The sequence below is a fragment of the Misgurnus anguillicaudatus genome, chromosome 3 (genome assembly GCF_027580225.2).
Source record: "Misgurnus anguillicaudatus chromosome 3, ASM2758022v2, whole genome shotgun sequence".
NCBI lineage: Eukaryota > Metazoa > Chordata > Actinopteri > Cypriniformes > Cobitidae > Misgurnus > Misgurnus anguillicaudatus.
This window is the reverse complement of record NC_073339.2, coordinates 8,998,946-9,022,577: the sequence shown is the minus strand read 5'-3', so window position 1 is coordinate 9,022,577 and position 23,632 is coordinate 8,998,946. Positions and strand designations below refer to the sequence as shown.

At 34.9% G+C, this 23,632-nt stretch overlaps 2 protein-coding genes across 2 annotated transcripts in view; both read left to right on the top strand.

The window, feature by feature from the left end:
* The window catches only part of LOC129445273 (E3 ubiquitin-protein ligase HERC2), a 42,261-nt gene extending 22,077 nt beyond the window's left edge, over window positions 1-20,184 (top strand). Inside the window, exons 43-72 of the mRNA XM_073860081.1 lie at window positions 1,173-1,336; window positions 2,230-2,293; window positions 2,380-2,438; window positions 2,944-3,127; window positions 3,211-3,310; window positions 3,430-3,640; window positions 9,224-9,459; window positions 10,047-10,161; window positions 10,255-10,331; window positions 10,436-10,654; window positions 10,792-10,883; window positions 10,985-11,115; window positions 11,208-11,335; window positions 11,433-11,503; window positions 12,285-12,397; window positions 12,765-12,824; window positions 12,918-13,023; window positions 13,307-13,496; window positions 13,595-13,758; window positions 13,861-13,935; window positions 14,283-14,378; window positions 14,462-14,551; window positions 14,940-15,038; window positions 16,108-16,251; window positions 16,360-16,526; window positions 16,601-16,661; window positions 16,771-16,841; window positions 16,923-17,106; window positions 17,455-17,557; window positions 19,389-20,184. Of these exons, the coding sequence (XP_073716182.1) occupies window positions 1,173-1,336; window positions 2,230-2,293; window positions 2,380-2,438; window positions 2,944-3,127; window positions 3,211-3,310; window positions 3,430-3,640; window positions 9,224-9,459; window positions 10,047-10,161; window positions 10,255-10,331; window positions 10,436-10,654; window positions 10,792-10,883; window positions 10,985-11,115; window positions 11,208-11,335; window positions 11,433-11,503; window positions 12,285-12,397; window positions 12,765-12,824; window positions 12,918-13,023; window positions 13,307-13,496; window positions 13,595-13,758; window positions 13,861-13,935; window positions 14,283-14,378; window positions 14,462-14,551; window positions 14,940-15,038; window positions 16,108-16,251; window positions 16,360-16,526; window positions 16,601-16,661; window positions 16,771-16,841; window positions 16,923-17,106; window positions 17,455-17,557; window positions 19,389-19,600 (3,786 nt within the window). The 3' untranslated portion in view covers window positions 19,601-20,184. The remainder of the gene's footprint in view (window positions 1-1,172; window positions 1,337-2,229; window positions 2,294-2,379; window positions 2,439-2,943; window positions 3,128-3,210; window positions 3,311-3,429; window positions 3,641-9,223; window positions 9,460-10,046; window positions 10,162-10,254; window positions 10,332-10,435; window positions 10,655-10,791; window positions 10,884-10,984; window positions 11,116-11,207; window positions 11,336-11,432; window positions 11,504-12,284; window positions 12,398-12,764; window positions 12,825-12,917; window positions 13,024-13,306; window positions 13,497-13,594; window positions 13,759-13,860; window positions 13,936-14,282; window positions 14,379-14,461; window positions 14,552-14,939; window positions 15,039-16,107; window positions 16,252-16,359; window positions 16,527-16,600; window positions 16,662-16,770; window positions 16,842-16,922; window positions 17,107-17,454; window positions 17,558-19,388) is intronic.
* Window positions 20,185-20,236: 52 nt separating this feature from the next.
* Window positions 20,237-23,632, top strand: part of herc3 (HECT and RLD domain containing E3 ubiquitin protein ligase 3) — a 32,583-nt gene continuing 29,187 nt past the window's right edge. The window contains exon 1 of the mRNA XM_073860960.1: window positions 20,237-20,382. The gene's annotated coding sequence lies outside the window, so the exon portion shown is untranslated. The remainder of the gene's footprint in view (window positions 20,383-23,632) is intronic.

Sequence of the window (23,632 nt, the reverse complement as noted above, 5' to 3'; positions counted from 1 at the left end):
GTTGCTTTAATCCATACACTTTTAATAATTAATCGAACAAATAACGCAATAATACAATAAAACTAATTATGCATACACACCAAAACCACAAATTCAACGTTTTATGACCGATTATGTAGATTATGAAGCTCAATGCAAAGACACAAATAGAAGCAAAATCGCAAAATTGGCTGGCGCTACTGCAACATATATTAAACTTAAGTGGTACATTTGAAAAAAATTCAACTTAAGTGAAAATGTGACACAAGGTTGGATCCCACGAGTATTCTAGAGCGGGGAACGCGATGCTTCGCATTTGGTGTGTACGCAGCATAATAGGGTGCACAAACCAAACACAAAGCATGTATTCGCATCGTGTTCCTCACTCAATATTACTCGCTGGATTTAACCTTGGGTCAGATTTTCACTTAAGTTGAATTTTTGTAACTTGTGTGGAAGACGCGTTTGAGGGAAATTGGGCGCGTTCGTGGCAATCGCGCCACCTAAAGCTGCGTACACACAAAACACAAAGCATTACGTTCCTTTCTCTAGATTACTCGTGGGATTAAACGTCCTGTCATGCTAATTTTTCGATTGGGTTGAATATTTTTAACTTGCGCGAAGATGCGTTAGAGGCAAACTGCATGTGTTCGGGCAATCGCGCCGCCTAGAGCTACGTACACACCAAAAAACGAAGCATTGCGTTCTCCACTATAGATTACTCACAGGATTTAATTTCCTGTCATGCGAATTTTTTAGCTTGAGTTTAATATTTTCAACTGGTGCAAAGACACGTTTGAGGCGGATAGTGCGTGTTTTCGCGGCATTGCAACGCACAACTGCTGTCATACGCATTGCCACGCGCTGTTTCGCATTTATTTGCGTCTTTGCATTGACTTTGTATGTAATCTACTCACACAAAACATTGAATACACGTTTGGTGTGTACGCCCCATAATTTTCGTCGTTCACATTGCCCGGCACAGTTTTGTGTCATTTTGCGATTTTGCTTTGACTTTGTATGTAATCTACTCGTGCAAATCATTAAATTTGCATTTGGTGTGTACGCTCCGTATCATCTCAAGACTGAAATGTCTGTATAACAATGAAAAAATTATTTAAATTATTCGTTATGTTTTGTTTATGCTAAGCTTCTGATACATACTATATACTCTAATGTTTATGTGCTTTTAGCACACACACCATGAAGATTTTCACTCTCTTGGAGTTGTCTATGGAATGGCGCTGTTCAACCATCGATACATGAAAATAAATTTCCCACTAGCGTTGTTCAAGAAACTACTCGACCAGAATGTTACTCTGAGCGATCTGGAAGAGATATCTCCTACAGAGGCCAGGTAAACATGAGCTATACATTGTAAGCAAGACTCCTATAGAACGAAATATAGTGAGTGACAGCCTATTTTTATGTTACAGTAGATATTTTTTATTATTTATTTGTGTTTTATGGTGCAGAGATTTCACTGATTGGTGGCTGTCACACAAATCTATAAGTTGTGGAGCACAAAACTAGACGCATACTGGATGGTATTATTTGAAAGTTTAATAGCTTAGCTGTTGTACCAGTCCCAGCAATACTGCAATTATGTTACATAAAAAAACATATGTTTCTATAAAGTGAGACCATATTTTATCAATTTACTCAAATGTATATGGGTAGGACACTCCTGTAAAAATCAGATCTGCCTAATTCAAATGCAAAAAATGGACCAAGCACTGTAAAAAAATTCTGTAGAAATTGCAGCTGGGTTGCCGGTAACTTACCGCATCAAGCAAAACATTCTGGGAAACAAAATCTGAAGCAAAAAACAGAAAAAGGTTGATTATGGTTTCTGGTTCCCAGAGTGCTTTGCATGAGGCTGTTGTTGTATGGTTTTATTCTGTAAAGATAAAGACTTGTTAATATTTAAAATTTATTTAACTTTGAACAAACTCTTGCCAGAAAATAACATAAATTTAAATCTACGGTAATTTACCGGCAACCCAGCTGCAATAACATTGTAATTTCTACAGATTTTTTTTACAGTGAGGCTGAAGAGGTTAAAAAGGTTTTTAAGTGAAGTATTTAATGTATACTGGCTTATACCCTAAAACAGTGTATCACTTAAAACTCATGAGGCTGCTTCATTGAATGTGGGAATCGGATGCTTTTTAAAGCAGGTTAATCTGTTACATTTAAATTACTTTTTTTATTTACTCAAATTATGTTAATTTTTGATTCCCAAATCAGAGGTTTGAAGGATCTTCTCGAGGAGGACGAGGAAGTTGTGGAGATACAATTCTTGGATTTCACGGTATTGCACTGTAATTAAGTGTAGATCAGCTGCTTGTCAGATCAAAATATTGTACATATATCTAACATTGTTAATCTCTTTTTTAGCTCAAAGGGCAAGAGCTCCTTCCCAATGGAGCACAAATTCCAGTAACCAAAGTTAATCGGTAAGAACTTCCAATTTTAGTTTTCATGTATTATCTATGTTCTTGAGAATCCATACTATTTAAAGGGGACATATCATGAAAAGTGCTATAATTGGGTCACCAGTGCTTCTATCAACCTAAAAATGTGAAAAAGATCAACCCAGTAACATTGTTTTGGTAAACCATTCTCTGCAAACATGTGAAAAATTAGGTAATTGAAATTTGGCTCCCCTTGTGATGTCAGAAGGGGATAATACGGCACTGCCATTTAGTGCAGAGATCAGCTTATTTGCATTTAAAAGGACACACCCAAAAACAACACTTTTTTGTTCGCACCTACAAAGTGGCAATTTTAACATGCTTTAATAAATTATCTATATGGTATTTTGAGCTAGAACTTCACATTCGTACTCTGGGGACACCAAAGATTTATTTGACATCTTAAAAAAGTCTTGAAATGTCCCCTTTAAACAGAATTTGCATGTAATATGCAGGCTATCATTGCTGAATGTGATATATTTTGCAGACAAAAGTATGTGGATTTGTATGTGGACTTCGTGTTGAACAAATCAGTGAGGAATCAGTTCCAGAAGTTCGCAGAAGGTTTTTCTAAAGGCTGTCCGGTCAGTGCCTGGAGAATATTTCACCCTGAAGAACTCAAACTACTTCTTCATGGTTCTCCTGTATACGAGTGGGAAGACCTTCTCAAGGTATATAAAGATCAAAGTCAGAAAACTCTGTAATAAATGTGTCAAGTCATATTTAGTGTACTAATTTTTTACTTCGTACTTAGTGTGCTACCTACACAAACTGTTCTCCTTCTGATGAGCTGATCAAGAATTTTTGGAACGTTTTCTTTGAGTTCTCTGAAGAAGACAAGAGGAAATTTCTGGGTAAGATATTTGACTTCAGAATGAATCTTATTTAATACATCAATCTTACCTGCACCTCTAAATAATTTTGTATTTTTAATATATATCCTCATACTATACTGTACACTTTTTATTTTTAGTTTTCATGTATGGAACGGACCGTGTACCTGGTGGAGGTCTCTCAGAGTTGACTCTGATTATTGAGCGATTAAACAATCCTGATTCAGATGATCGTCTCCCAGAAGCCAAGACTTGTTTTGGCACATTACATCTCCCCAAATACAGCAATATTGACATACTTCGTAACCAGCTAATGCATGCTGTCCGCTTTTGTAAGGTTTTTGGACGGGCGTGACAAGGTCAACCTATCTTAAATGAGCCTGACCCAAAATATATGTAGTCAGCTATAAGCTGGAGGCTGCTTTTTGTATGGCTTTATGATATGTTATATCAATTCGATCTGTAGCTCAGTTGATATCGTGTAGCATTAGCCGTGTGAAGGTAATAGATTTGATTCCACACACTAAGTGATAAATTGTATACATGCACTCTGTAGGTCACTTTGGATAAAAGCCTTTGCCAAATGCATAGTTGTAAGTTTATCTGAGCTTCTTATATTTGCAAATTTACAAATATGCAGTATAGATTATTTTCTCACTACTTAGGAAAAAACGTATTGCTTAATGCTGCTTTTGTAGATTTATTGTGACAAACTATATACAGTTTTGCTTTTTATGCATGTAATGCATGTTACAGAAATAAAGATGTTCTTGCTCTCTCTATTGGTCTCTTACCTGTTCTGTAATACAATATAACTGCATGACATTGTGGTGATTTTCACTTTGCCATACTTAACCATAGATAACTTAACAGGATTAAAGAGGACACACACAATGAATTTTATCCTTGGTAAATATCAGAACACACTTTCAAATGCATGAGCAGATGCATAATAATTCAATTAAAGAGTAAATAATAATATACTTGATTCGTTTTTTATTTTAATACAATTTAATTATTTCTGATAATAATAATGAAAATAATAATTATTTATATTTAGTAATTAATTGTTATTATTATTATTATTATTATTATATTTTATTATAATTGTTGTTATTATTTTTATTTTATTCGTTAATCATATTTTACATATTATTTATACACTGTAAAAAATAAATTGTTGGCTCAATGAATTATTTTTTAGTAACTAGTTCCACAGAAATTTTACGTTCACTCAATGTCTGTCTCCAAAGTGTTACCTGGATTGATGTTTTTTAGTTGGCCCAAATTTGACTCAAATATAAAAAAGTATGTTGGCTCAATTAGCTTTATAGTTCATTCAACTAAAATGTTTTAATCAGTTGAATCTTTAAAAACTTACAGCAAAGACTCTGTCAATTAAAATTTAAGTATTCACTCAATGTTTTATGTGTTACTTCAATTAATATTTATTATTTGGGATTTTTTTAATAACATTTTTAAATTATTTATCAAATAATTTATGCTGGTGTTGTAAACAAAATAATTAACTTCAGTCACATAAAAACAAAAGCTTTTTATTCACTTATTCACTTATCATACAGACTGAACATACAGAATTAAGTCTTCTTTAAATAGAGGGCATAAAACAGTCCAAAAAGCCTCCAAAGTCAGCCAGAACATCTCCAGGGCCATTTAGGAGACTTTCCTCAGCCAGTCCTAGCGGAGACTGTCTCGCTATGTATCCCTCTGAGGAATATAAACACACAAACATACATAAATAACATGTTTAATATAATAAAGCTCGACGGTGAAAGACTTTATTCCCTAAATAACGTTAACGTTAGGCCAAATTTCCCTCAGACATCACACATAATTAAACACTATTGGGCGGTTTTCTCGGACAGGGCTTTTCACTGACTAAAATAACTTACTGACATCTCTTAACATATGAGTGCTATTGTTTTGTCTCAAAATGCACGCCAGTATTGTATTATATAAGGTTTGTTTGTAAAAATGTCCCAATTATAATAAAGACCGAGTTCTAAACTCTGTCCGGTAAACCAACCCTATATCCAGGCTTTTTATCTTAACTAAATAGCTCCACTTTACTTCGGACACATAACATAACACACTTCTAATATATCTTTACAAAAATATAATTACAAAAACGTCGAGTATTTGCGTCTTTGCCAATTAATATATTCTAAAATTAACATTTAATTACAAACACTTACCTGACGTGAACTTGAGGAAACGGCTGATTGTGTCCTTCCTTGTGTGAAACAGTAAGTGATTCCAGCTGTTGCGTGCGGATTGATCTCAGATGAAATGACCTGTGATCCAGATCCTTCCGAGTTAAAACATTTTAAATTCAAAATACACAGACCAGGCACGTGCACACATAGACATCAAAGGGGGCTTGAGCACCTGCCCTTTTAATTCCTGGAGAGAAAGTGCCCTTTTTTCTTGGGTGCTTTTTTTTTTAAATAATATGATCTTTATTCATATAACAACTGATGTCTGTCTGTTTCTTGTGTTTTTAACTTATTACTTATTTAATTTAATATGAATTCATTCAGGAAACATTTAAATGAGATTTAAACTCATAAAAAGAAAAATAGCGCTTTTTGTGGTACACAAACGGTTAACAGATGAGTCCCGCCTCTAAAACTCACATCGCTAATATGATTGGCTTTATCTTTCTTAAGTCCCGCCTCTCTAACCTACTTCGCTTTTTGATTGGTTGCTCTTTACTCGTGTATTGTAGGCTGCATTCGTGCTTGTAGAAGCGCCAAAGCTCTGACAGTCCGAATGAGACGCGATGTGCAGGCAGGTTACCGGTAAGTGACTGAGGAAGAAAATATTCTTATATTAACAGTTTTATGCACAAAAATGGGACACGTTGTTACACATAACGATTCAGGGACATTGTTTTCCACAGCAATCCCATATTAACCTGAAGAGTTGCAAACTTGTAACCGTATAGTGTATGTAGTTTAAACAGACTGCTCATAAAAAAATAAAGCACAAACAATAATATAATTGCTAACTACAGTAGTAAGCTGTTTTAGTTTGCGTTTTTTTGTAATGGCTGTTAAATATAAAGTGTTATACTAGAGTGCTGGAGTACATTGGGAAGAAATCTGATGGTTCAGTATTTTACTTGCCCAGTCAGAATTTTCACTGACGTCACAAAAAGTAAAATATAAAATACAAATAAAATAGGCCTAATCTATATTTGTTGTTTCTGACATGTGTAACCCTAATAAATATCAAGCCTAAGATTAAAGGTGCCATAGGAGGTGTTGCCATAATATGTTAAATTGTTCTTTGATAATTCCATAGAAGGTATGTGGCTTTATTAAGTGCAAAAATTATCCAGAAACGTTTTTACATGTCCATTTACAACCCTAGAATTTGTCATTTTAATTAAATGGTCTATTTTTGCCCTATTTGAAAGGGTCATGAATAATAATGTTGAGCTCTGCTCTGATTGACTCTGCTCTGAGGCTCATGCGACAAGCTCACATTAGTAAACAGACCTTATGTTGAGCCCTTATCAGACGAAAATACAGATTTTGAGTAACAACTAATTGTTAACTAATAGAACTTCAGCTAAACGTTAGCATATAGCATTTATTGGCATGTAGCGCTAACTCAGAAGTCACAACTTTGTTTTTAGCATTTAAACAAATTTGTAAATTAATGTGAAATTTAATGTTGGGGCGTACACCTCGACTTACATCAAGAGTCTGTCCCCCTGAAATTTAGAAATCTAAAGGTGAATTTAGAAGAAATCTACAGATGCAAACAGATGGAGGATACACTCTAAAAATGTAGTAATAAAAATAAATAAAACTGAGTAGAAATAAGTTAGCATGAAACATTCAAAATTATTTTTAAGTTGCTGTATTTTGTTAATAATTTTTGCAGTGAATTTTTTACAGTAAAGTTAACAAAATAGCAGCAACAGCCCTCTTCAGTTTAGAGTGCATATTTATGTTGATTTTAAAGTGTTATGTATTCTGATAACACCAAAATAATTAAAATGATGTAGTGCCTTGTGCAAAATAAAAAAAATTATTAGTAAAACAAGCCCCTCTGCTTGATGCAGTTATTTAGGTTATTCTAAATATTTACTTAAAACAAGTAGCATAGAAAATGTTTTCAAAACATGCACATTGTCGTGTAATGGTTTTCTTTGCTACTCTATAAACCTAGCATACTAAGGAGACCATTGTTTCTGTTTGAACTGATTATTTTGTAGACATCTTTTGAAAATGAAACAATTCCGTGAGTTTGAGGAAGATTAAATGAATTGACTTTTTAAATAATTTTTTAAAAAAGGAAGTCAGAGTTGCGATAATATATATACTTTTTTGTTAAAAAAAGAAAAACATACATAATTATGAGAAGTGCCCTTTATTTTACTTGAGCCCCTGCCCCTCAAAATGTCTCTGCACGTCCCTGACACAGACGCACGCCCATACATACATACATACATGCACACGCGCGAGGACGCGCGCGCGCACACACGCACGCACACGGGTACACACACGGGTATATTTAGAAGTTTTAAGATTGTTATGATATTGGGACTATTTCTCCACTCGCACCTTCAGCTCTGAAGTTCAAATTCGCAGGCAGTACGCAGTCCGATTATAACGAATGTGAAAGATATGAAATATCATTCAACAGCGATATCATTTAAGTGCAATCCTAAAATATGATTTAAAACATACCGGTAAACCTTTTATTATTAAGTATAAGAAATTAAAATGAATTAAATCGCATGTTTAAACGCCACAGAGATATCAGAGCCAGCAGTCGATTTTTGATGGGCTTGCCGAGGCGAGGCTGCGCTGGGCGGGGTGTGAGTGCTTAAGTGTCGGTGATTTTCTGGAGCTCTTCTGGAGCTCATCTCCGTCCGAAAGTGTCCGAGCACATTTTTAAATAGACACTATCTATATTAACCGACCGCATATTTAAACTTAAAGCACATACATTCACGCCTGAACAACTCTTAAAATTACATTTTGTTACCAAATAACAGTAATATTATGAGCATTTTGTTGTCAGGAAACATAGCTGTCATAAGTCAATTTGATTTGTCTTAATTAGTTCAGTGAACATAGCCATTCTGAATGTTGACTGAATTTGAAAATAACCATTCACTTAATGTTTTAAACACAGATTTATCTAGACTTAAAATAATATGTCTACTCAACTAAGCCCAAACAAGAAAATTGGTTTAACTTATATATTTTTGCCCTTCCAACATTTCATTAATTGGATTTTTTACAGTGTACATACATTTACATATTTACAGGTACTCTGTACACCTGGGCAAAGATAATGCAATTTGAAGAATGTATGTATACTGTATATGTACAGATATATGAATGAATAGGAGTCAATTTACATGAATTATGGCTTCGATAAAAATAAATTTTGAAACATAATTAGTCATTAATACGTTGTCACGTTGGCATAAATACATCGAAACAAAGCACAAATACAACATACTGTGTAAAAAAGGATTTTAATACAAATATAAAATGGTGGAAAATTTATTTGAATACAAATAAATAATTTTGTATTTTGAAAACACAATAATGCTTATCATAAATGTATTTAAGATACATAAATACAAATCACATCGAAAATTTCCAAAAAAAATCCCATAGCGAGTTTTGCTTTCCTTTTTCAACTAAAGGGAAAGGGCAGAAAACACCGGGGCTGCGCAGACCGATAGACTTATGACATCAGAGTTCCGCGAGAGCGCTATTTTGATAGCGCGTGAGCGTGCTTTCGAATCGCTCTCGCGGTACTTTGTTCGGTCTGCGCAGTACAGCATGACGTCGGAATTTCACAACTTGCTTTCGTTTTGTGTGAAACTGTTTAATAAACATGTTTCGCTATGCTGCAGTCAGACTTAAACAGACGCTGAAGGTTTCATTCATCAGATGTGAAGATGTTGTGTTATTGGGGAGCGCAGGTCCGAGAGGGCTTCGGTCTGATACAAGAAGACAAAGTTAAACATGTGAACGATGCTGTACGATGCGTGTGTCTAAAGTCAGAAATCCAGGACATGTCAGCAGGAAGATGTTTTGTTGGATTTATCCGGGATGGGAAAGCTTCGGTCCTGAAATTTCGTGATGAACCCAATGGTCATGATGGCAAACTGAGTAAGGTTATATTTTATTTCATATTATTAACATGACACTATTTACATTCTTCATTACGTAATCCAGGTAACTAACGTTAGTTAGAAACTTTAGTGAGGGTTATTACACTTAAAGGGATAGTTCACACAAAAATGAAAATTCTTTCATCATTAACTTACTTTCATGTGGTTACAAACCTGTATAAATGTCTTTGTTTTGATTAACATGAAGGAAGATATTTTTAAGGAATGTTTGTAATCGATCATGAGCCCCATTCACTTCAATATTGTAGGAATAAAGAATGGAAGTGAATGGCTCATGAACGGTTTGTTTACATTCCTCAAAATATTTTCCTTTGTGTTCATTAGAACAAAGAAATGTACACAGATTTATACATGTCCATATTTAACGCAATAAAATGCACCTGTTGACGATCTGTGACATCACATAAAAAATATCTTGGAAAAGTTAGTCGTGAGAAAAGATGTAGCATCATTTGTATGATGTCATGTTTTCAATATTGTAAACAGTTTCGTAATGCAGTTGTGTTCATTTTAGGTGTGACGTACAATAATCCAGATTCTCATTTCATGTCTATGTCTACACAGAAACGCTAACTTTGAAGAACGACAAAATCAGATCAATGGTCTGTGGTGGATCTGGTGCAGTTCTTCTCGGTCAAGAGGGAAAAGTTTTCGTTATTAACAAATCTACTTTGTGCACGTATGTTGTCTCATAACACCAATACCAGTATCATATGCAGTATCTTGCAATGACAAATACAGTTTAATTTAATATTTATTTAAATCCCTGCAGTCCTCTCAAAGACCTGACCAACAGACACGTGATTCAGATCTCATGTGGAGACCAGCATTCAATGGCACTGACCCAGGGTACTTACATCCATCCCATGACCATATTTCCCCCCCCAAAAACTGATGATTAATAAATTAATGTATGTTTTTTGAGATTTGCACAATTATTCTTATCCCCTCAGATGGTCGTGTGTATGTATGGGGTGAAAACTCTCATGGTCAGCTGGGTCTGAATGAAGAATCTGGATGTTTGAGTCCTCAACACATGACGTTTCTGGATGGGGTTCCTCTGGCTCAGATCAGCGCTGGTGGAGATCACAGTTTTGTGTTGTCTCTCTCTGGAGTCGTGGGTGGATGGGGGAAAAACTCTTCTGGACAGCTCGGACTGGGAGACACTACAGGTATCAAATTTATTTCTGTGAAAGATTAAATATGGGATGTCTATTACATTTAATAAATCTGCTGTACTTTTGGCATAGTTATAACATAAGTGTCAAATCCATATCATTCATTTGAGCTTACTGTTATGTGATTACAGACAGACACGTGCCTACACTTGTAAAAAGCCTGAATGGGAAAAAAACTCAGTTTATCTCATGTGGAGGAGAGCACACTGCAACTTTATCAAAAGTATTTTATGCTTTGGTGCTGCGATAACCTAAATATCTGCTCAATGAATCAATAAATCAAATACGTGAAATGTTGTTATAAGAATATGTTTGTATTATCAGGGAGGTACTGTGTTCACATTTGGATCAGGAAAGTTTGGTCAACTTGGGCACAACTCATTTAAAGATGAACATCTTCCACGAGTGGTTGCTGAACTGTGGGCCTCTAAAGTGTCACAGGTCACATGTGGGAGGTAAACTGGACTGTTCTTACATGATTTTAATAAAAAATAAATATGATGATATAGTTTGATTTTCATTAAGCATTTGATTTTTTTGCATTAAGGCATCACACGCTCGTGTTGGTCGCATCATCACAGCTGATTTACTCATTTGGATGTGGGACGCAGGGGGAGCTGGGAAATGGACAAATGATCAACCAGTCTGTGCCATCACCTGTACACCTGACAACTGGTATTTACAAATCTAAGTTTGATGATTCTGTTATATATATATTTTTTTATATTAAATGAATTCGAACTCTTAACTCTGGCAAAATATTTACATACAGATTTACATGATGAATATGTACTTAAAAAAGTCATTGCTGGGGAGCACCATTCCTTTGCACTGTTTTCCAAGGTAAGCAAGATATTTCGTATTCAAAAACATTTTATTAGCTAATTATTGTTTTATATATGTGAACCAATATATTTGTAGCAATAGCCAACAATACACTATGGGTCTAAATGACAAAATTTTAACGCCAAAAATCATTAGGATATTAAGTGCAGATCATGGTCCATGAAGATATTTTGTAAATTTCCTACCGTAAATATATAAAAAATGTATTTATTAACATTAGTAAAATGTGTTGTTGAGGACATCATTTGGACAAATTTAACCTCCTAAGATCCGAGCTTTGGTTTGTCTTTTTTTTTCAGATTTCTACCACCAGCTATTTTGGGGTTTGGAATTACGAATAAATATAATAACAAAAAATATATTTTTCTAAGAACATGAAGCAGTGTAATTGTCCATGTTTGTGTACAACAGGTTCCAGTTACACAGAATTAAGTATTATGGTCCAAACATAATTTTTTTTTGATGTGCACATATTATGTGGACATCACATTTTTTTGATGTTTGGACCATAATACTTAACTCTGTGTAACTGGAACCTGTTGTACACAAACATGGACAAGGTCTTAGGAGGTTAAAGGCAATTTTATCAATATTTACATTTTTTTGCAAATAGATTTTGTAATAGTTGTATCTTGGCCAAGTATTATTATTCATAAATTCAAAGCTCATTTATTAATTATTATCTTATTTAAAAATTGACCCTTATGACTGATTTTGTGGTCCTGGGTAACATATTTTAAATAAATATTATTTTATTGTATATATTACTGTTTGATAGGTATCTGAGAATGAGTCAACAAATCCTAAACCCAACCAAAGCAGACAAATTACGACTTTAAATGAGAGAATGATCGACCAGTGGGTGTCTGATTCATGGAAAGTAGTTAAAAAGTAAGTGTTTTATTTTGGTTATTAGATGAATATGCGAATATAAGTATGCAGATGACATCTGAATATGGAAGCAAAGACATTGGATATAACAAGATAATTGAAGAAGCACTGCTATTGCTATGAATAGGAGTCAATGCAACAGTTAATATGGCTGCAAAAACACATTTTAAAACACATCTAAAATGAAAAAGTCTATTCCATCTATGCCGAAAGCTACAGAATAAATATATACAATAAATACAAACTTTGCTATTTTTGTTTATTTATTTATTTTTAGTATTTAATGAGTGTAGTCGCCCAGTACGATGAAATGTATTTTCTTTATATAAATATATGATTGAAATCATTGTTTTGTTTTGTTTTGCAGTAAAATAAAAAAAATATTTTCATCTGCTGCCTCTTTGAATGGAAGTTTTCTCAAGACAAGGTAAAAACTGTTAGACATGACTGTCTGTGTATCATTTTAGAAAGACAATTATTTTTATTGATTTACATTTTTGTATACATTTTGTCTTTGTAGTTGTGATGAGCATTATCAGACTTCTGAGGAGTTCTGCGGTTTGGACTTTGACCTGGTCAAGAAATCCTTTGCAAAATTATCAAATAGGGAAGGGATGATGTCAAAGGTAATGACAAATCCAACATTTTCAGTGTATTAGATTATAAATTAAAAGATGATTTAAAAATATTGTTGATAACAAAACTAAATAAAGTTCTTTATTGTAAGCAAACACCAGCACTGAAGTTGACTACTATTGATTTTAAACCATCAAATGTCGAAATAATATTAAGATCATTAAAGAGCATGTGTGTACAACAGAAACATAAATGACCAGTGTTTTATTTGTGTTATCTGAAAAAGAGGCTTTTTATATTTTAATGTTTTGTATTTCTTTGTGTTTTATACAGGTTGTAAATACGGTTCAGGATGAGCTATTGCCCTCTCTTAACTCCAGTCCATCAAGTGTTGAAGCTCTGAGAGTTTATCTTCTCCTCCCTGAACTCATTGCCGTTTGCCAGGATGAACAGAGGGCTAAACTCCTTCAAGTGCTCGCCTCCACAATTCTTCAGCTGAAACCTGACGCACTTAAAGTGTTAGGTAAAGTTTTAAAATAATGTCACCTTTACATATGTTTTAGCCCTTGTTTGCTTTGCCTATTTTCATGTTTTATACTGTTGTTGTTGTTTTTTTTTTAGAAAATTACTGGTCCAAACTCCCTGGTGATTGTCTCAAAAACTTGGTGAAGTTATTTCGTAAAGAATCTGTCAAGCTGATTGGCAGGATTGGCATTGACAAAATCAACTGGGACGTACCGAGTCATCTGGAGAAGCTTGTGAAGATCCTACAGATGGTCTATAAGGTGCCTTCATTAGATCACATATACCACGATCAAATGCAAATAATGCACAAATGTAACCACGTAATAGTAGTTTAAAATACAGTGTGTGTTTTTGTTTTGAAGGCCTGCTGCAGTGCGCAGAATAGGATTACAAGGAGTGATTTTATCATTCAGGAAGTTAATGATCTGCTTGATATGGTAAGAATGAATAAAATACAGATTTCTTCCCAGTCTATACAGTACTAGTAATTTTTTGCGATTTCTAGATAAAATTGTCCTACTTAATGTAGAGAACATTCTGTAATAATATAACCTTGATCTCTTTAATATTGACTGATTAAGATCATGCCAATATTTGTCAAATCAATAATTGAAATGAAACTTTGATGCTTCAAAATCTCATCATTAGATTATAAAACTTTAGCCTGGATTTCAGTCTGGAGTCAAATATTGTATTTCCGTCCATTACTAATTCAAAATCACAATGAAAGCTTTTAAAAGGAAAGACAAACAACTAGCGAATAATCTTTATCCCCCATCTACAGCTGCAAACTACCAGTGAGGATCTTAATAATAACTGGTGGCTGCATAACTTCAATGGAAACGTTGTTGCGTTGAATGAGCTCAAAATGTACTATGTTGTAAGTACTAAAGACTTTTTAATATTTTTTAATCAATTTTATATGTTGGCCTATGCATGTTTCACCATAAACCCTTTTTACAGGAAATTGTAAACAAGCTAAAAGTATCTCCATGCATCTTTAACCTGGAAGCCAAATGCAGGCTTTGGAAAAACAGAATGTGGACGGTTAATGTGAGTGAGGAATATTTGTTTAAATCCTACTTTTAAAGGTGCATTGTGTAACTTTTAGAAGGATCTCTTGACAAAAATGCTATATAATCCACAAAACTATATATAAAAAGCCCTAAAATATGTTTTTATAAGCTGTCGACCCCAAAAAACGAGCATTTAAAGCCACAAAAGTGAATACAAGCAAATTTTCATAGTACTTCTATTATTAGAACTATGCCCACTGGAGGGAAACATAATCGTGATCCACTTTTGTATCTTTAAACACTCGTTTTTTGGGTTTGACAGCTTATTAAAACATATTTTTGGGTTTTTAAGCTTGATAGCTGTACACAGCAGCTTTTAGGCATGATAAAACAAATGTTTTAAATCGCTCTGACTTGAATTGCAGGTGACTTTCACCTTGACCTTAAGGCGCACAGCTCTTTTGGACGATTGCTTCAATCAGTTGAAAATAGCCACTGATCAACAACTCAAAGGATGGCTGTCGGTAAAACAAGATTATTTATTTACATTTTTACATTTAAAGAAATGAATAAGATTAACCATTAAAGGAATATTCCATTTTCTTTAAAGAAAAATCCAGATAATTTTCTCACCACCATGTCATCCAAAATGTTGATGTCTTTCTTTGTTCAGTCAAGAAGAAATTATGTTTTTTGAGGAAAACATTGCAGGATTATTCTCATATTAATGGACTTTAATGGACACCAACAATTAATACTTAACTCAACACGTAACAGTTTTTTTCAACGGAGTTTCAAAGGACTCTAAACGATCCCAAACGAGGCATAAGGGTCTTATCTAGCGAAACCATTGTCGTTTTTGACACTAAAATAACAAATATACACTTTTAAACCACAATTTCTCGTCTTCCTCCGGTCCTGAAAGCGTCAGCGTGACCTCACACAATACGTCATGATGTCAAGAGGTCACAGAGGACGAACGCGAAACTCCGCCCCAGTGTTTACAAGTGTGGTGAAAGAGGACCGTTCCTACGTTGTTGTATGTGGAATGATACTAATTAATGTCTTTGTGTCAGTTTCTTGTTTAAAATGTACCGCAAATGTGCGTTTTATATATGTAACACGTGACATCCCTACGTCACTACGCATTTACGTTAGGTCGCGCTGGACCGGATCTAGACGAAAAGTTGTGGTTTAAAAGAGCATTTTTAATCAAAAATGACAATGGTTTCACTAGATAAGACCCTTATGCCTCGTTTGGGATCGTTTATAGTCCTTTGAAACTCCGTTGAAAAAAACTGTTGTGTGTTGAGTTGGGTGTTGGGTGTTGGTGTCCATTGGGGTCCATTGGAGTGGGGGGGGTCCTGCAATGTTTTCCTCAGAAAACATAATTTCTTCTCGACTGAACAAAGAAAGACATCAACATTTTGGATGGCATGGTGGTGAGTAAATTGTCTGGATTTTTCTTTTAAGAAAATGGACTATTCCTTTAACATAAATATTAAGTTAGGGCCCATTTACCCATCTAAGATGTACTGTGCTTTGGAGGACATTTTTTTACCAAATGCATAAAATAAATCTTCTTTGGTTTAGGTCTATTACGCTGAGGACCTTACATATAAATCAGAAGTCAACAAGAGAGACTTTTTCATTAACGTGTTTAAAGAGTTGCGTGAACCAGATTCACAGTTTTTCTTTTACAATGACGACAAAACTATGATGTGGTTCCCGACAAAGGCAAGACAATGACTTATTATACTGTAAAAAAGTTATACATATAATACATTACTTTGTACACACTGTGAAGTGTTACATGATGTCTCTCTTTAATTCTGTTTACCCCAGCCGAGCGTCCAGAAAGAGAAGTACTTCCTGTTTGGGATTTTGTGCGGCTTGGCCTTAAACAACAGTTGTGTTGTGCACCTGCCGTTTCCTTTAGCCTTGTTCAAGAAACTTTTCAATGTCAAACCATCTCTTGAAGACCTAACGGAGTTTGACCCAGTTCTTGGCAGGTGAGTATTTTTATGTCATCCTATAGATAGAAAAATACTGTAGTGTATTAAATAACAATGTTTAATGTCCACAGGAGTTTGGAGTATGCTCTCGACTACAGCGATAATGTTAAAGAAATGAAAATGCACTACACGGTTGGTTGATTTTAGTTTTAATGTTGTATATTCTTGTTACCTCTTTCTATAAAATATTAGGATATTAAACAGAAGGCTGTAACAAAACCTTTTCTTTTCTAAACATAAGATCCAGTGGGATAAAACTGTAGTGGAACTGGATCCGACTAATCCAGGAAAACCTATCACAAATTACAACAGGTCAGTCTTAAACGTCATTTTATAATTAATTACATCAAATGCATTTTAAATGAATGACATTTTGTAACAATCTCGCAACAGAACAGAGTTTGTGGACAAGTATGTGGATTATGTTTTCAATAAATCCGTGGAGGATACATTCGAAGAGTTTAGAAGAGGCTTCTTCAAAGGGTGTGATAGATCCTCGGTGGAGATGTTGGAACCTAAGGAGCTGAGAGAGGTGCTGCTGGGAAATGAAGACTATGACTGGGATGTACTCAAACAGGTCAAGCCTTACACCCTTACACATATTTTTAAAAACTAATATGATCTTGATGGATGTAGAATTTTTTTATACTAGCTTTAGTTACCCAACATATTTTTCGTACCCTGTGCTTAGCAAAAAAAAAAAAAGTATTCCATAAAAATCTTGAATGGGAAAAATCTTTGGAATAATTGGAATTTGACAAATATATTGGACCAAAACATTTTTGGCTGTTTTCAGCTACGTAGCATAAAAGCATGATATTTTTCATTTTATTTAAAGTAAAATATAGGTATCTTTGTATTTTATTAAAAATAAAAACTGTGTACACAGTCTCTTGACAATGACCCACATATTGTATGTCAACAGAATGCCACGTATGAAGGATTGTTTTATGCCCAGCATACGACCATCATATCATTTTGGGAGGTGTTTGAAGAACTAACATCAAACCAAAAAAAGGCCTTCCTTTGTAGGTTAACTAGTTGAAGCTTTTCCTCAGCCAAATGTCAAGGTTGCTGCATGGTTTGCTCACCCTCAAGCAATCCAAGATACATATGTCTTACAGACGAACACATTTGGAGTTATTTTAGTAAATGTCCTTGCTTTTCCAAGCCTTTAAACGATGGGATCAGGGAACATCTTCTGACTTTCCTAGCCATATCTGCCTAGAAAATCACAACTTTTAATTTTCCGTCGGTCTTAGTTCAAGATGTAACTACAGGAGGGTCAAGTTTTAAATAGGAAAATATTGAACCTCTTTGGTTATTTTTTTGCGCGATGGTAATGGTCTAATCAGATTCAATGGATTATGCTATGCTAAAAGTGATACCGCCAGACCCGGAGATCAGGTGAATAGATTCCAAAACGGTAAAAATCAAATGTTTAACTCTAGAGGAGCTGGAAAATGAGAATATTTTCAAGAAAAGTGGAGTGGCCCTTAAAACCCCCAAGAAGTGCATCCATCCTTCACAAGGCATTTTTTAGAAATGTTGGCCCATATTGATAAGATAGCATCTTGCAGTTGATGGAGATTTGTGGGATGCACATCCAGGGCACGAAGCTCCCGTTCCACCACATCCCAAAGATGCTCTATTGGGTTGAGATCTGGTGACTTTGGGGGCCATTTTAGTACAGTGAACTCATTGTCATGTTCAAGAAACCAATTTGAAATGATTCGAGCTTTGTGACATGGTGCATTATCCTGCTGGAAGTAGCATCAGAGGATGGGTACATGGTGGTCATAAAGGGATGGACATGGTCAGAAACAATGTTCAGGTAGGCCGTGGCATTTCAACGATGCCAAATTGGCACTAAGGGGCCTAAAGTGTGCCAAGAACCCCCACACCATTACACCACCACCAGCCTGCACAGTGGTAACAAGGCATGATGGATTCATGTTCTTATTCTGTTTACACCAAATACCATCTGAATGTCTCAACAGAAATCGAGACTCATCAGACCAGGCAACATTTTTCCAGTTTTCAGCTGTCCAATTTTGGTGAGCTTGTGCAAATTTTAGCCTCCTTTTCCTATGTGTAGTGGAGATAAGTGGTACCCGGTGGGGTCTTCTGCTGTTGTAGCCCATCCGCCTCAAGGTTGTGCGTGTTGTGGCTTCACAAATGCTTCGCTGCATACCTCAGTTGTAACGAGTGGTTATTTCAGTCAAAGTTGCTCTTCTATCAGCTTGAATCAGTTGGCTCATTCTCCTCTGACCTCTAGCATCAACAAGGCATTTTCGCCCACAGGACTGCCCCAATACTGGATGTTTTTCCCTTTTCACACGATTCTTTGTAAACCCTAGAAATGATTGTGCCTGAAAATTCCAGTAATTGAGCACATTATAAAATACTCAGACTCTGGCACCAACAACCATGCCACGCTCAAAATTAAATCACCTCTCTTTCCCATTCTGACATTCAGTTTGGAGTTCAGTCTTGACCAGGACCACACCCCTTAATGCATTGAAGCAACTGCCATAAGATTGGTTAATTAGATAATTGCATTAATGAAAAATTGAACAGGTGTTCCTAATAATCCTTTAGGTGAATGTATATCGGATTGCTTGAGGGTGAGTAAATCATGGGATAATTTTGATATTTGGCTGAAGTTTCACTTTACAAAGGATTGTATTTAGTGTTTAGAAAATAAATTTTTAAGTTAATCTCAGAATCTAGATTCCACTCAAATATCTTACTATTTATATCTGACTGTTTAGTGTAGTGATAGTGTTCGTGCATCAAACAGAATGGATTTAAATAACCAAGCAATAACTAAACTAACCATGGTTTTTCATTTCTCAGTATTCTTGACAGGATTCGAGCGAGTTCCCATTCTGGGTATGAGTCAGGTGAAGATGAGAGTGAGAGATCTCTTCAACTCCACTCAGGAACATCTACCGCAGGCCTTGACTTGCCACAGCCTGTTAGAGCTTCCTGTTTACCAGAGCAAAGCAACACTTAAGGAGAAACTCATTGAAGCCCTTAACCACAGGAGGGGTTTCTGGGAGGAATGAGATTGAAGAACACCTTCTGATCTCAGTAGGCTTTATGCCCAGCTGCACTACTTCCTGAACTTCAGCCAGCTCCTTGTTTCCTGTCTGCCATTATTGGACAAACTGATTAATCCAGGTGTATCTGATTATTGTTGTCGTGACTACTGAGGTCAGGCTTTTTTTGAAACCAAAGTGACTTACAAATAAGGGAATTTAACATTTTGACTTAAAAGCCAACAGTAGACAAAGCTTTGTTTATAAGTATGATGTTATTATAAAAAGTAAGGAATAATCAAGGGGCATATTGTCACCAATGATTTTTGTAAAAGCTGTTTTGTAATTAACAGTAATGAATTTATTGAGTAGAATTTTTCTGATATTAGAAGGACATTTTTTGTTCGAATTTTACACTTTTATTTCACTAGATAATCTTTGGGTGTCAAGTTTTTTTAATTTATTAAAATATTAAGTTATGTGATGTGTTAAATTTTTTAATGTAAATGTTATTTTAATATTAAAATCTGTATATGTATTTAATATACTAAAATGTTTGTCTTTCTCCATGTTATTTTATGTTATATTTGAAATAAATCTTAATAAAAATGGTTATATTTTCTTTTATAAACAATGCCACACACAAAAAAATAAAATATACGGTAGGCGTTCGACTGACAGGAGTCACGTGATCCATGACGTAATAACACGAAGCGTAACTTCCTTATTTTTATCGGAACCGTTAAACTGAAACCATTTCGTGAACATATACGACCAAAACAAACGAGAGACGACATGCGTTTGACCAGGTAACACTCTTTGTTTTAACTGACTAATATAAGTACGTGTTTATTTTTGACCTATCGTGGACCGAGGACATTATTTACGTGATAGTTTGCGACTGTCAGTGTGATGGGTGTCAGTTTATACTTGTCGCGAATTTCAGGTCGAGGATTTGAGTTTATTCAGTAACATCACTCGATGACTTCTGCATTATATCTACATAATGTGATTTACGGCTTGATTTAGGTATTTGAGAAAGAAAACAAGACTGTAATGTTGTTACAGGCCGATCTCGTCAGACATCGCACCCACATACTGATGTCAGATTGTGTTTCCAAACCCTGTGTTATCCGTGCTTTTACTACAGTAAACATAGGTATGATATAAGTTAGTATTTGTAATAAAACTATAGTAATCACACATTTACCATTGTCTTACTATATTAACCATAGTTAACCAAACTATTGTAAAACACAATTGTAATATCGTCCTAACTATATTTTAACTATGATATTGTTTTTGTAAAACTATGGTAATGCAAATGGTAATCTCCCTAAAAACATGCACTCTTAAAATAAAGTGCAGAAGCTGTCACTGGGACGGTATCATTTTAAAAGGTCCTGATACGTAGCATTTGGGAACAAATGTGTACTTTTTGTAAAGGTAACGCCCCAGTGACAGCTTTGTATTTTTTCTGAGAGTGTAGTTAGTTACTAGTGAACGATATTGAAGAAAAATGCAATATGTCATAATAATATAATATATAGTTGCTAACAATGCCATATGCGATATGATACTAATTTGCAAATAAGTTTGTAAAATCAAATTAAATTCTAATAATAAAAAAAAAACGTACATTTATAAAACCAACAAACATTTCTAATTTTTTTCTGAGTAAAGAAAAAGTAAATCTTGACTATATGTAACTTTCTGAAGCCTATAAATTACTGATACAACAATATATTGGCCCAGGGGCGTCGAACTGGGGGTAAAACCAGTACTGATTACCAGGGCCCCAAAGAAAGAGAGGGCACTTGAAAAGTCTGAAATATATTATGGGATGGGGCATGGGGGCCCATCAGGACTGCCTATGCATAGGGCCCGAGATCTTGTGCAACGCCCCTGTATTGGCCTATAAACATTGCAATATGTTATAATAATAATATTATATATAGTTGCTAACAATGCCATATGCGATATGATACTGATTTTCCGATAATGCTGGGTACACACCAAACAGGTTTTTTTATATCTTATAAGATTTTCAAAATGTGAAAGAGCACAAACATGAGGATAAAAAATCCTAAATGTAACTATTTTGATCCTATAGTGTGTGGTGTGCAATGATGTGTCAAAGACCGCACGGCACACATGAACAGATTTTTAACCAAATTCTCGACTGTGAACACAGGAAATATTACGGAGATCTCGCAATGTCTCTCGCGGCCAAACGTGACTTTACAGTAAACCCTCCAGTGGCGAACAACGAGTATAAAGAAATGACATATAATGTGCTTTTGAACATCTCTGATGTCTATCTCACTTTGGACTGTGCCTGCTGTGCCATGATTGTAGTTGTTATGGTTTTGTCTTCCATCAGTTCGCTTTCTGATTGGATATTGTTTCGTTTCACGTGATAATCTCAAGAGCGTTCGCACGTTTGTCCTCGGGTTCCCCCACACATCAGGATTTCTGATCGTAAATATTAAACATGTTTTGGGACGTAGCTAGGATTGTCGGAAATGGGGAAATCGGCCCAAAATCAGCCCGATTACCTTTTGGTATGTACCCAGCATAAGTTTGTAAAATCTAATAAAATTATAATAATAAAAAAAAAACGTACATTTATATAACCAACAAATATTTGACATCATCTTTTTGGGTATAGAAAACATAAATCTGAACTATACGTAACTTTATGAAGCATTACAATTACTGAGGCAACGATATATCAGCTTATAATCGTTAATTCCCCCCACTATCGGACATTAGGGCTGGGCAAAACAAAAGTAGATTTTTCGATTAATCATGTTTTTTTGTCGATTCAAAATCGATTGTCACAGGCCAGTCATGTTTTTTTTTTGTCGATTCAAAATCGATTGTCACAGGCCACAAATCGATTTTTTTCCAATTTTATTTCCGCAAACACTGAGCGTAAGATTAACGTTAATCTAATTACTAGTCTTCTCCACTAGATATCACCTTTTTTTTGCCTTGTGCAATGTTACCAAGGAGCGAGAGGCAAGCCTGTCATTCATTCATTCATTCATTCAGCCTATATTCTAATATAATATAATATAATATTCTATATCGAGTAAAAAAACAAGTCTCGAATCGGAATCGAAAATCAGAGAATCGAAATCGAATCGTTTTGACAGCTCGTGAATCGTAATCGAATCGATCTGGAACATCTGAATCGATACCCAGCCCTATCGGACATTGGCCGATTGTTTCAAAACAGCTGATGATAAGTGCAAATTATATTCTAGCAATCAAAAGTGGCGGAAAACACAACAGAACTCATGCTGTGTGATTATTTTGAATTGGTTCACAATGATGACAGAATTGCAGTTTGTACTCTCTGCACTTCTAGGATTTCATGACATAGTCATTTGAAACAAGGCGTAAAAAACGAAACTATGGGCATGTACCTGGTATCAGTAGATGTCATTTTAAATAATCGAGTATCCGTGCATCCCTAATAAAATCACACAGTTATTCCAAACCATTCCTATATGAATATTGCAGGGCGGCTCGATATACTAAAATTATTGTAATGTTGCAAAAGCATACAGAATATGCATGCACAGTGGTTTGCCGGAAATTACCAATTTAATATTAAAACTTCAGAACGTAACTTATGGTCAAAGGTTTAGGTCGATGCGGATAATGTAGTATTTGGCACACGGATGTTAGTTGATATTTATTTACATTTTTTGTTTCTTTATATTGTTATAATATCTGATTTGTTTTATGCAACAGTCAAACATTACTGTTTACTTTTATAAGTTGTTGTGATCACAGCCCTAGCATATTACAATGTGCTAATTTTCGATATATCTTCTTGCTGTCCTGGTTACTTTTACTATAATAAAAGATATTTTCTGAATATTAGTAAATCATCAGTGATGCTGTCTTGGTAGAAAGCTTGCTTTTTAAAAAAAAATAGGCTTTATCTTACACATCAAATGTCTGTTTAATGCTATCCGGATGTGCTTGCTTAATATGTGTTTTAATTATGCCCACTTAAAAGTTGCTGGCTTTGGCATACAAGTT